A 12,717-nucleotide genomic window follows, 5' to 3' on the forward strand; every position below is an offset into this window, starting at 1 on the left:
AAAAATAAATCAATGTAAGTAGACCAAATGACACATGTAACAGCTGAGGTGTTGTTAAACCAACAATAATGTAATTCTCTTGGTAACATGATAAAGATTAACAAAGGAACTGTCAAGCTATTTTTAAAAAATGCCTAGAGGTCTTGTTCTAATAAATCAGTAACATAGTCCAAAGTCTATCTTCTTCCCATAGCACAGTAAAAACAAAAATATCAGCAAGGAAATACAAATGGTTCTGGAAAAAGTAACAGCAAGTTATTCTGAACTTATGATTTATAGTAAGAAACATGTATTTGGTTTTCGTCCCCAGTCCCTGATGAAAGGGCTCCTGAAACTTGTAAATTCCTACGTGAGAAGAGCACAAGGAGCACCTTTTGCTATAATGACTCAAATCTGGGTGAGCTCCTAAATGTTTCCTGGATGGGGCTGTATTTAGAAGGTTAGAATTTTCATCCCTGCCCCCACTTCTCTAGAAAAGGGAGCTGGAAATGAATGTATAATTGATCATGCCTGCATGAGGAAGCCCCCATAAAATCTCAACAGTGCAGAGTTCCAAACCTTTACCGGGAGAGTGACCTATCCCAATCCCACAGGGGCAGAAGCAGGCACTTGAGATCCTCCCAGACCTCACCCTGTGTGTCTCTTCACCCAGATGTTCATCTACATTCTTTAGCCTATCCTTTAATAAACTGGCAAATGTTAACGTTTCCCTCAGTCCTGTGAGCTGTTCTAGCAAACAATCAAATTCAAGGGGGAAGATGTCATAGGAAGCTCTGACTTGTAACCAAGTAGGTCAAAAATTGTGAGTACCCTGGGGACCTACTACTTTTGATTGGCATTTGAAGTGGGGAGGCAGTTTCATGGGACTGAACCCTTAACCAGAGGGATCTGACGCTATCTCTGGGCAGAGTCAGAATTGAGTTAAAACACCCAGCTGGTGCTGCAGAATTGCTTCCCCTGACAGACACACACACACACACACACACACACACACACACACACACACACTTGGTGACTAGAGTGTCAGAAATGAAGTGTTCTGTGTGAAAGTAAAGGAGAAAGACATAAGAGAACTAGATCTTTTCAATGCAGTTATCAACACTTGAACCATTTCATATTTACTGAGTATGTATGGTGAGCAAAGGAGTTTAGTAGGGCAGTTAGTGGTTAGTTTGTACAGAAGTTACCGAGATGAAATGTCCATAGACACTATTCTTAGGGGAACTAAGTAACTATCACACAAGGTCAGACAGGAATGGTATCACAGAGATGAGAGAAGATAAAATAGATTCCTAAGTCAGGCGAGCAAGGCGGTGACACTGGAAGGCCAGGGAGGACAGGACCCGATGGGGAGTAAGCGGGAAAGGAGAGGGGGCCTCCTCCCAAGGGCAGACCCTTGCCCTCTTGCCTGCATGGCCTCAGTGGCAGAGGTAACATCTCTGATACGCCTCGACCGGGCAGCTGCTGCCCACAGGACTAGACCTTATGGGATTCTCAGATGAAATGCAGTGTTTCAAATACACACCCTAGGTTTTACTGCTCTAGGAGAAAGAAAAAATCTCAGCAGTCTTTTCATCCCAGGAAGCAAATTCTAGCAATCTTAGAAAAGTGTGAAATTTCTCATTGTATATTAACAGTAAAATTCACTCTCTTCTGCTTTTGACATTGTCACTAGCTTAAAGGAAAAACACCCCCCTCGCCCCCAGATGTAACAGTATCATGCAGTTTACAGTTGCTGAATCAACTGTCCCAGAAACCACAACTGTTTCCTTTGGAAAGTTCAGATTTTCATACAGTGTGAGAAACCACAACTAAGTACAGCAGCAAAAGACAAAAATGAGTTGCAAAGTAGCTACCTATGTGAAAATTTATACCATGCTATTAAAATTTTTAAAAATGTTTATGGCAGCTTGGAAATTGTTTAAAAAATTAAAAATACATTACTATTTGACCCAGAAATTCTACTTCTGAAAATGAAAACTGGTAAAGTGTACAAACTATAAACATAATGATGAACCCAAACTGCCAATGGTAGCCAAATTTAGAAACAACCTAAATGTCTGTAATAAGGAGCCAAAGACACCATGTCACATCCAAATAACTGAAATTAAGCAAGGTGACCCAGATTTCCTTTTACTGATGTGGAAAGATACTGCAGAGGAAAAACGGCAGGCCACACAACACAGGTATGGTATGACTTAACATGCATAAAATTCTATGAGCTTGTAAGGGAACTCTGTGTGTATATATTAAAAAGACAGAATCTGGTTACTAAATTTTACTGTGGTTATAGATAGGTGACAGGATTTTAGATGAGTTATACTATTTTGTACTTTCTGTATTCTGTAACACAATTTTTCCTATTACTAGAAAAATAAAATTGTTTTCAATTAAAATACACACATAACAATACTAAATATATTTTCTAAAAGAACCCAATAATTGTCAACACACTGACATATACATTTTATTTTGGGAATATTTAATTATGATGAAAAATAAATGATTACTTAGGGGCCATTTGGCAACAAGTTTGCTTCACTGTTTCTCCATACTGTTGCTTAATCTAACTCATCAAATCCTATGTGTTCACTGGAAAAGTTCAAACACCAAAAATTCCAAGAGGACAGATTTTAGTATTTACTCCCCTGTACTCAAACGCACCTTCCTAGCAGTCACAGTGGATAGGTAGGGGTTGGAGGAACCACAACAGAAAATTGTGCCCATTACACTCTCCAACTCCCCCTAAAACAAGAGCCACTACCAAAAAACCCAAAACTATTCAGAACCACAACTGAAGAACAGAGAATTCTGTGGGTGCTCTCAAATGACAGCATTTTGCTCTCTTTCCTGCTAGGTCTCTCAGGCACCCGTGCCTGGGAATCCGACAACTTGCATCCCAATCTGAGCTCCATCACTGAGTAGCAGTTATCTCAATTGGTATAGCATTTACCTCTGGAAAATGATAAATATGTCCGTAGTTAGCTTAGGACAAATGACCTTCCAGTGTTGGAAGCTGATAACCCAAGAAGAGTTGAAGTGAACTCCATGAAAAAAGCCACAAATTAAAGATGAAAGTAAAAGCTCCATTCTAAGAATGCCCAGAAAAGGCTCACCAATAGAATGACAGTAAGACACTGTGATGAAGAACAGTGCACTACAGCGACGCCAATGCAGAAGTATACAGAGTTGGGGAGAAACAGAAAGCAGACCTGAAATGGGAAGGAGAAAGCTGCTATTAGAGACAGCATGCTATCAGAGGTCAGCTCAGAGGCATCATGCAGCTCTCGTGTGGTTTAAAGATGAACTACGATCACATGTCACCCCCAGTTTTAGGATTTTATAAAATCTCGGAGGCAGGTGGGTAAAAACTTACCTTGAAAGGGTGTCTCGCTAGACTATTCCCAGAACACAGTGAAAAGAAGGGATGAACCTTGTCCAAAGAACTATGCCCCTTAGGCATCTGAGATGGGATTAAAAGCTACAACCTTCTTGCTTTGGGAAGTTCACAAAGACTGCCTTGTGTACCGGTAATTGTAACTCGGAAAACCGACAATGTAAATCTGAGGTTAACTGGGCCGGAGGCAACAAATGTTCTAGTTATCTCCCCAAGGGCAGAGGACAAAAGGAGATGTGCCATTATTTAAAGCAAAGAATAAAGTAAAAAATTCCTAATGACTCTGAACTCCTAGGAAAGGAATAAATAAAATGCTGCGCTGGCTCCATCTTAGACATTGCACGTAGCGTTCGGGCAGTTTTGAAAACAAAGCACGGCAGTAAGTAAACATGGGCCTGGGATCTAGAAAAACCCCGTCTGCTAAGAATATATAAAAATTAGTTGGGAATCAAATCCAAAGCAGTGGCTCCACTTTTAACTGATTGCTCCTGTTCATGGGTATGTGAAACTGTGTCACAGAAGGTGCTTAATAAGTGAATCAGATGGATGAATGATTGTACACCTAGTTTCCATAAGCTTTTCTCTTTGAAAAACTGCATTTTCCTGGTTATAGTAATATATGCTCTTATAGAGTATTTGGAAGACATTAAAAAGTATAAAAATACAATAAAAATCACCTGTAGTTCCTGTCCAGAAGTAAATACTTTTTACATTTTTGGTACATTTCCCTTCACCTGTGTGTATGTACTACATTTACAACAAATTATGATCACAGTGTACATGTGGCTTGGGAGACAGCTTTTAAAACTTATTATATTCTAACCAACATCCTGTGCCATTAAATATTCTTCCTCAATACTATATTTAGTGATTGCTGTATAGATGTTCTACAACTTATTAAACAATTTCCCTGTTATGCTATTTAAGTTGCTTTTAAGATTTTGCTATAATACATCATAATGCTATGATAAATATACATATATAAACTTTCTCCCTATGTCTCTGATTACTTCCTTAGGATCAATGTCTGGTATAATCACTGGGAATTAATTTTTTAAGGTTCTTGCTTCACACTGATTAAGTTATTTCCAAAAAGGCTTTACCACTGTATATATACAGTATATACTCTACTAGCAGAGCCCCCATATTGTAAACAACAAATTATACTAAATTGCTATTTTCTAAACAAGATACAGTGCATCTGGCATATGAGATAAATGATTAAAAAGAAAAAAAATTAAAGACCTAGAAACCATAAAATGTGTGCAACAGAGGGAAGGTATTCCAATAATCTTTTCTTTTTAAAATGAACTTTTTCTGCGGTTATGGGGCACTACTGAATTCACCTCAGTGTGTTGGATATCTACCATAAACAATACACAGGCCTGCTGAAGAGGAACCACACAGATTAAAAGAAATGTCACTAGAGAAGATTCCAAGTGAGTGAGCCAAGTGACAAACAGTTCCCAATGAGTCGGGAGATGAAGGTGCTGGATTGTTAGAGAAGGCCTTGTGGATGAGGGAATCGAGGGTTCTTCCCCTTTCCCAATTTAACTAGAGGCCCAGTGCACAAATTTGTGCAAGGGTGGGGTTCGGCTGGCCCGCCCAATCGGGGCCAATCTATCGTGCTGGGCCGGCCAGGGGGAGGGAACACAGGAGGTTGGTGGGCTGGCCCTGCCCCCAACTGCAGTGGGGGGGGGCAATCAGAGGTGGGGCCGGCTGCCCCTGGTCGAACTCCCAGTTGAGGGGATAATTTGCATATTAGCCATTTATTATATAGGATGTCAGCATGAAGAGTCCAAGAGGGAACAGTGTAACAATAATAATCAGGGTTTTGTTGAAGTACAGAATCAATAGCTGGCTGGAATAGGCAAATATTGAAAAGGAATTTGAAAAACACTGGGTAAGCAAGATTACTCAAAGAAAAGCACTGGAATGCTTGGCTAAAGAGTAAGAATTCAATTTAGTTACTACCTCAAGCAATCCATAGTCATGACCATTACTGCTATACCACAAACACCTTTCACATCATTTTCTACGTCTGATTGGGAAACATTTTAAATTTAGCATATAAAGGTGCTGTCAGTTTCAGCAGTGTGCCATTTTTGCTGTTTGACAGTATCTGCACAACTGGGTAAATATTTTTACACACTTCATGAGTGGAAAGAGAAAAGGGAAAATAAGAGCATAAACAAACAAAGGTCTCCAATTAATTGATGGCAATCACCAAGCAAGCCCCAAATGGCATGCTTTTGGCCTCATTTGAATGCTCACTGGCCAATGCTATCTTCAATTTCCTACAAAACTGCTAAAAATATGTCACCAGAGACTGGGAAGAAGACATCCCGTATTACATCAAGTCTATTGTGGACTTATGGTCACTGGATTCTGGCATAGGAGTGCTGTGTCACAGGTTGATCCAAAGCTACTTGTGTTTGAATCCTGGCTCTACCACTTACTATACATCCTCAAATGTCAATTTGACCATTAAATGCTTATTGTGTTCTTTGAAGTGAAAATAGGAAGTCAAATCACAAAATTGTATGTTACCGATATTCATTAAGGGTAATAGTTGTTTTATTTTTCTACTTCACTGTTAAAACACTTCAGATTTTAATGTTAAAAAATTAACATTGTGTATACCCAGAAGAAAAAAAAACTATTACCCCTAACATTTTGAGCCTAGTAGAGAATGTGGCTTTATTAATGTTTCTAATAAAAAGGTGAAAACTTAATGGAAAGGAAATTTGGAAAGAGGCAGAAAATATATACTGAAAATCTTTCAGTTGTAACATTGGGGTGTCTCTGCAAGTGCTGTCTCCCTACCTCCCCACTCCACCTCCTCCAGTTAGTGCCCAGATAACTCCTACATATCTTTTAGGTCAGAGCTCAAACATTACTTCAACTGGAAATCTCCCGGGGAACTCCCTAAGATTTTTGGTTCTATAGCACTGCCCTGCAAGGATTACAACTGTTCTTGTTTGAAATACCGTTCCCCCCCCCCCCCCCCGCCCCGCCTCATCGGTTAAGACCCTCTGCATCTTTGAACAATTGGTTTGTCAGTTGGACTCTTCCTTTGGCTCTAAGTTTCAGAATGTGCACAAGTGTTGGAAGACATCAATTCCATACAATGACAGTACTGTTTAAAACAGCCTTAAGGGATAAAAAATACATTTTTAGAAGCCTACCAAGAAGTCTCTTAGCAAATGTCTCAATTTGCATATTTTACTTTAAAAAGTATTCACATCCCAAGGTCATGCAATATTCCCTTAATTATAAAATTCAGTGCATCACTGTCTCAAAAATAATTCTGAACAATTTTACTACTTTGAGTATATATTTGTTTTTGGAGCAAGAGTGAGGTGTTTGGTTCATGTAAGCATCTGTAATGGTGCTGTTTGAGTTTCTGGAGAAATCGGGGACAGGAAATATATGAGGGCTGCAACCTAAACGATGAGTGGCACACACAGAGGACCCAGCTTGCTAAGGTACAGACCTTAGGACCTAGCATAGCGTGGGGCACAAATTATGAGTATGTGGAATGAAGGGCTGAAGGGCTGATCTTACGATAAAAATTGTATGTTTTTCAAGCATTACGTTTTTCTTTGGGGATTCTAATGAACACTAAGGATTTTTCTCCCAGAAAAAAAAATGCACAAATGTAAGATTTTACATATAATTTTAGGATCATGGATCCCAGGATTAAAAGCCCTGCACCAGACTATAGTGAATTCATGCTATTGAAAGGAATTTAGAGACAGGACAGGCAGTTAGGGAAAAAGAGTGGTCCATGGGAGAGGAATGCATAGGTGAGGGCTTAGAGCTGCCAGTAGTGAATTCATGCTATTGAAAGGAATTTAGAGACAGGACAGGCAGTTAGGGAATAAGAGTGGTCCATGGGAGAGGAATACATAGGTGAGGGCTTGGAGCTGCCAGAATGCTTATCTTACTTTTACAGAGGATAGAGAAATATTACAAGATAAAGGGAAGGGGAAGGCATACATTCACAGGGGATAGAGAAATGTAGCAAGATAAGGGAAGAGGGAAACATACTTTCACAGGGGACAGATAAATGTTACAAGATAAGGGAAAGAGGAAAAGGGGAACACCAGTTGGGCTTTGAACTTTGGAACTGATACCCTGCAAAAGAGTGACCAATTAGGAAAACACGGGATCATAAAATGGGGAAGGGGTCCAATTAGAAGGAAGCTACATTAACAAAGAACTCCCAACTTTTAAAAACCTTAGACAAAGGGGCTTGGGTGGTTACTCCCATGGGAACCCCTTCCTACATGGGAGTTTGTATTTGCTTCCAATAAATTCCCACACTTTTACTAGCAAGTCCTTTTAGTCTTCAAATTTTATTCATCAAACTTCCTGAGACAAGAACCCACAAGGAGAGTCTGCTGTGGAACCCCATATTACACTATGAAGTTTCTTGGTAAACAGCCATCTGGCTTCACCTACCAAAATGCCTATTGGGATGTGCACTTTTTTTCATTGAAACATATGCAGTTCCCAGGCCGGATGGGGTTATACTAGCATGCAGTGACATCAAGGAGTGAAAGTACCTTAGTAAATGTCTTTGGAGTTACCTCAGCACCAGATACCTGCCAGTGGTTGATTAATAAATACTTTCCTTTTCACCTTCCGGGGATTTCTCCTTGCTTACTAGTATGTCCTATTGGTAGAGTATTCCCTATTGAATGGAAAAAGCCTGATGCCAAACCTGCACACATACTCCTTTGGGAAATGTTATCACCAAGTGCTGTAGGGCTTTGAATTCCACATCCCGGTTCCTAAGAAACGGGTTTGTCCTTTGGCAACTAAGCAGTTCACACTTCTTTTATAGCAGCTTCTGACATCTTTGTTTCATCTCTTTACCCTGATGGTGAACTCAGAGGGCAAGGTCTGTCTTTCTTAGTCCCTAGAACTGGACTCCTCAAGGGTTGCCCAAGAAATATTTCTGACCACTCACAGACCAAAACTCATTCCTTGTGTAGTGCAGTCTTATTACTATACTCACAGATGTTTCATATAAGTTCTCTCTTTACACATTACAGTATAAATGCCAGCTATCTTAAATGAACATTAAAACAAAATACAACTACCAGGGAGAAACTGCAGCGTTATGAAATAACAACATATGAAGTCTGCCATCATGTACAGTGCTCTAAAGCCAAAGTCATGAGCAAAGGTTCTCAATGTGTCTGTCCAATAGATCACTTCTTCATAGTCCTCTCTTTATCTGTATTTGAGAAGGAACTTTTCTAAGTAAAAAAAGTAATTTTAAAGCTTATAGTTGTCTTTGTAACCAAATAGTATGCTTTATTTAATTAAACTGATTATCCTGCATCACCTCTCAATATCGGATTCCCCATCTTTAAAAGGTTAATAGGAAAACAAGTATTTCTTACTGAGTTTTATTTTTAACCAATTATTTTCTTGTTTATTGAGCTCTGAGAAAGGACAATGCTAAAATTTGAATTTAAACTACTAATGTTCACCTTAACACTGTTTCAGAATGTTAGTTATAAAAATAATATACATTAAAATGGCAATATATTTGTCAATCTGGCTTCAAACGCTGCAGTTCAAACCTCTGCTCCATGAATAACTATTATACAAAAAACTAATGTATATAAGGATTAACACTGTGAAAGCATTAACTCTGTCATTTAATCCTCTTAACTTATTATCAGGGAGGAACCACTCCCAACTATTTGCTACTCCCTAGCTCAGCTAGCTCACTGTGCACTATTTGAAATGCACTTGCTGTATCTGGTTGGTGATCACCTAGTTATCACACAAGGTCCAGCCCAAGTCTCATTTTCTTGATGAAGCCTTTCCTGAACCCTCTCCTCCCCTGTGGAATCAATCCTAGGCTTTTGTCTTTAAGGGAAATGTACTCATAATAAAGATTTGTAGACTTGCTCCTGGTTTTTAAAAAAGTGTATTTAAAAAATTGACCACCAATAAGCATGAAAATAATAAAGTGAATATTTTTATTCCCATGTTTTTAAGGGTTAAGCTAGGCAGAAACTAGGTTCCAGCCTACACTGTGGGCTGCAGTGAAGGGCAGGGACTGTTTTCAGAGAACAGAAGTTGGAAACCACAAAGCTACTGCTGAGGCTACACTGCCTATATTATCATTTTAAGAGGGTACATTATGCTTTTTGCCCACTTTCTTTTGTGGGAGTCAGGGGGCCCCACTGTAGGACCTGTGTGGTCAGATGTCTTTCCCTCTGTGGATCACTGAAGCATGCAGTGACATCAAGGAGTGAAAGTACCTTAGTATTCTATGAATACTCCTGTGTCCAGGCGCCAGGTGCTCCATTTTGTCAACAACGTGAGACTGACATTATCACTGGCCTGGTGACCACCACTTAAATGCTGATAGCTGAATTAAACCTAACAATTGTCACTGGTATTAATGTTAAAGCAGACATTTCTCGGGCCTAAATGACTGTTTATACACCCAGAATTAGCCAGTGGAGCGAGGAAATAAAAGTACCAACTGGTTCCCTAGTTCACCAAGCCTACAGATGCTTTCCTGCACCTGGGCTTTCTTTTATTATTTCTATTTTCAACTATTTGAAATTCTTGCTTTTCTTGCCAAACTTAAGGCAAAATTCCAAGGTTCATTGTCAGCATTTTCTATTTCCTTCACATCCTCTATTGTTGATTCTAAGGGGTTGGGAACTTCCCATTTGTCTGTTTCCTTAATCAAAGGATGTGCCACTTATAGTTTAGGTTACAGCTCTCTTCTGTCACAGATTGCTTCTTTACAAATGCTAACATAAGCCAAATAGCTCACTTTTGCTCAGTCAGAGGAATCTTGCTCATAAAACAAATATATACTCAAAGTACTAAAATTGTTCAGAACTATTTTTGAGACAGTGATACACTGGATTTTACAATTAAGGGAATATTTCACATTGCACAACTTCAAAATGCATGGGAATATTTTTTAAAACAAAATATGCCAATTGAGACATTTGGTAAAAGATTTCTTGGTAGCTTGCTAAGTGTATTTTTCATCCCCAAAGCCTGTTTTAAACAGTACTGTCATTGTGTGGAATTCCAGCTGATGTCTTCTACCTTGTGCATTCTGTAACTTAGAGCTAAAGGAAGCAGCCAACTGACAAACCAATTGTTCCAAGATGCAGAGGGTCTTAAAAACTACTTAAACACTGCCCTTAAAGACACACCCCAAATGACTGCTTTGTGTTCTGTGAGGTTAACCCTTTCTAATAGTTGCTCAAGGCTAAGTCTAAACGGGAAAATAAAATTCTTAGCGGACACAATGGGTGAAATCTGAGTCATGGAAAGATTGCAAGGCCAGGTCAAGGGCAGGGAATCACTTTTCCCTAATGCAGTCTGCTATGTGCACTTTCCCTCTACCCACTGTCTTGCAGGTGATATGCCTAAACATCAGGAAGAGGTTTATGAAGAATTTCTCTCATTTGGAAGCATGTCTCTCTTCATTATTTTAAGGGTACAGAATAAACACTAGCTAAGAGGCCACTTCTGCATCAAAAAAAACCAAAACACCCAAACACAACAAAGTAACCTGGAGTTATGACTCAAATTAATTCTCTTCCTTATGGCATTAAGAGAATTAAGGGGTAGAAGCTAACAACTTCTCACAATTTAGAAAGTGACAAGTCAAGAGTACACAAAAGTCTCAAAGGTAGTGACAATGGAAATTTGGGTCATCATAGTGACCATAAATAACTTGCAAAAAGCAATGGCCAAAGGACTCCATGGGTAGGGATTACCTTATTAATCATGTTTAACCTTTTCAGCCATTATGCTATTTTAAGAGTCCATATTCATTAAATAAGCATGGAATGTAAAACTGCTTTTTCATCTAATCTAATAATCCATATTATTTAAAAAACGATAATGTTTGACCAAATATTTTTCTAGATATCATAGCCTGTTTAACATTATATCTGATCATACGATATTCCTTGAGTGTTTCAACTGTATCATGTACAATTATAATCAGGCTGTCCTAACTTATTCTATTAAGAGTCACTGCGATTTCTATAATAGTTCAGTATATAATCAAAGTTAATAGATTTTTCATTATCGATTAGGGTCAGATGTGATAAATGACCTCAAATGTTCTCTTTAGAGGCTTAAAGACAAAGAACTCTAAACAAGCACCAGCGTCTTTTGAAAGGATCCTTTAGGGGGCAGGGAAAATATTTATTTCCCAATAAAGTAGAGAAGGTCGTTAACAGTTAGAGTACGGTTTCTTCCTACCTGTCCCTGGCCCTCCCAGCCTGCTGTAACAATGAGGGTGCTGGTGAGATACTATGGACAGGGTCTGACCATACCTTCATGGGTAGGCTCTGGGTCAGGCGTAAGTGAGATGTCATCCAGCTCTCGCAGGCAGAGCCATTCTCCATCCATAGACACTCGGAATTTGCAAAGGTAGATGGTCTCCATGGCAGCCTGTGTGATCTTGTCAGTGGTGGGGGTTGGCATATCGGTTGGAGGCGTCAGAGCAGACATGATGACTCAGCTGGGACCACAACACACACACAAACACACACACACCCCCGACAAAAATAAAACCTCCTTGCCCAAACCCCCCAAATCCAAAGCTCTGGAACAAAGCTCTCAAGGGGTGCAGGAGGTTAAAAAAGAACACACACAAGGAAAAATATCTTATGGTTTAAGAACCAGCTGTTCAAGATAAACAATTCTACACTATCTTTTCCCATAGACAGTTTCTACCACATAACAAAATGATGCTGTCTTCTCTCAGCTTCACTCCTTTTATCTTCCCTTCCCTACCCCGTCTTCTACAGCTGAGCTATAGGCTTTAAATCCTGCACAGCTGATGCCACCTTAGCTGGCTTTAAAAAACTGGCCTCCGCATGTGTAAGTGAAAAATCCTCCTCCTTTGTGCAGAAAAAAAAAAAAAAAAAAAAACACAAAACCACACACAAAAGGAAAAAAAAATGAACAAAATTTTCAATTTAGCTTTAACAAAATCCTGAACTGCAGAATCACTTCCAGGATCTGCTCAGATGAGCCGGGATGCTGAGTTCTGACAGGATTGGTTGTGCGCAGTAAGCAGGGTGTTGACCAAAATGGCTGACTAATGAACTGAACTGAAAATCCAGGCTCATGTGACCAGCGGCTCTAAACGCAGGGCGAGCAATTCCCAGGATGCTTTATAGATGCTGCTGATGCAGGGAGAGCAATTAGGCTGCTTGCTCTCATCCTGCACAACCCACTTCCAGACTGTGCTAGTCAAACTGTGATCAGACATAACACAATGCACAGATCCTCATCAATTC

General features: G+C 39.5%; 1 protein-coding gene across 17 annotated transcripts in view; it reads right to left on the minus strand.

Moving 5' to 3' along the window:
* RUFY3 (RUN and FYVE domain containing 3) overlaps positions 1–12,717 on the minus strand; it is an 85,387-nt gene that overhangs the window by 52,905 nt on the left and 19,765 nt on the right. For 3 of the 17 annotated variants that reach the window (XM_080660625.1, XM_080660622.1, XM_080660621.1), the window contains exon 1: positions 11,746–12,567. The exons of 10 other annotated variants lie outside the window; for them this stretch is intronic. In XM_080660625.1, coding sequence (XP_080516751.1) covers positions 11,746–11,923 — 178 coding nt within the window. In that variant the 5' untranslated portion in view covers positions 11,924–12,567. Of the gene's footprint in view, positions 1–3,116; positions 3,213–11,745; positions 12,568–12,717 lie in introns of those variants that run through there. 4 more of the 17 variants (XM_080660616.1, XM_080660627.1, XM_080660623.1 and 1 more) reach the window with 3 other exon arrangements.

This window comes from Plecotus auritus (assembly GCF_963455305.1).
Source record: "Plecotus auritus genome assembly, chromosome: 1".
NCBI classification, from domain to species: Eukaryota; Metazoa; Chordata; class Mammalia; order Chiroptera; family Vespertilionidae; genus Plecotus; species Plecotus auritus.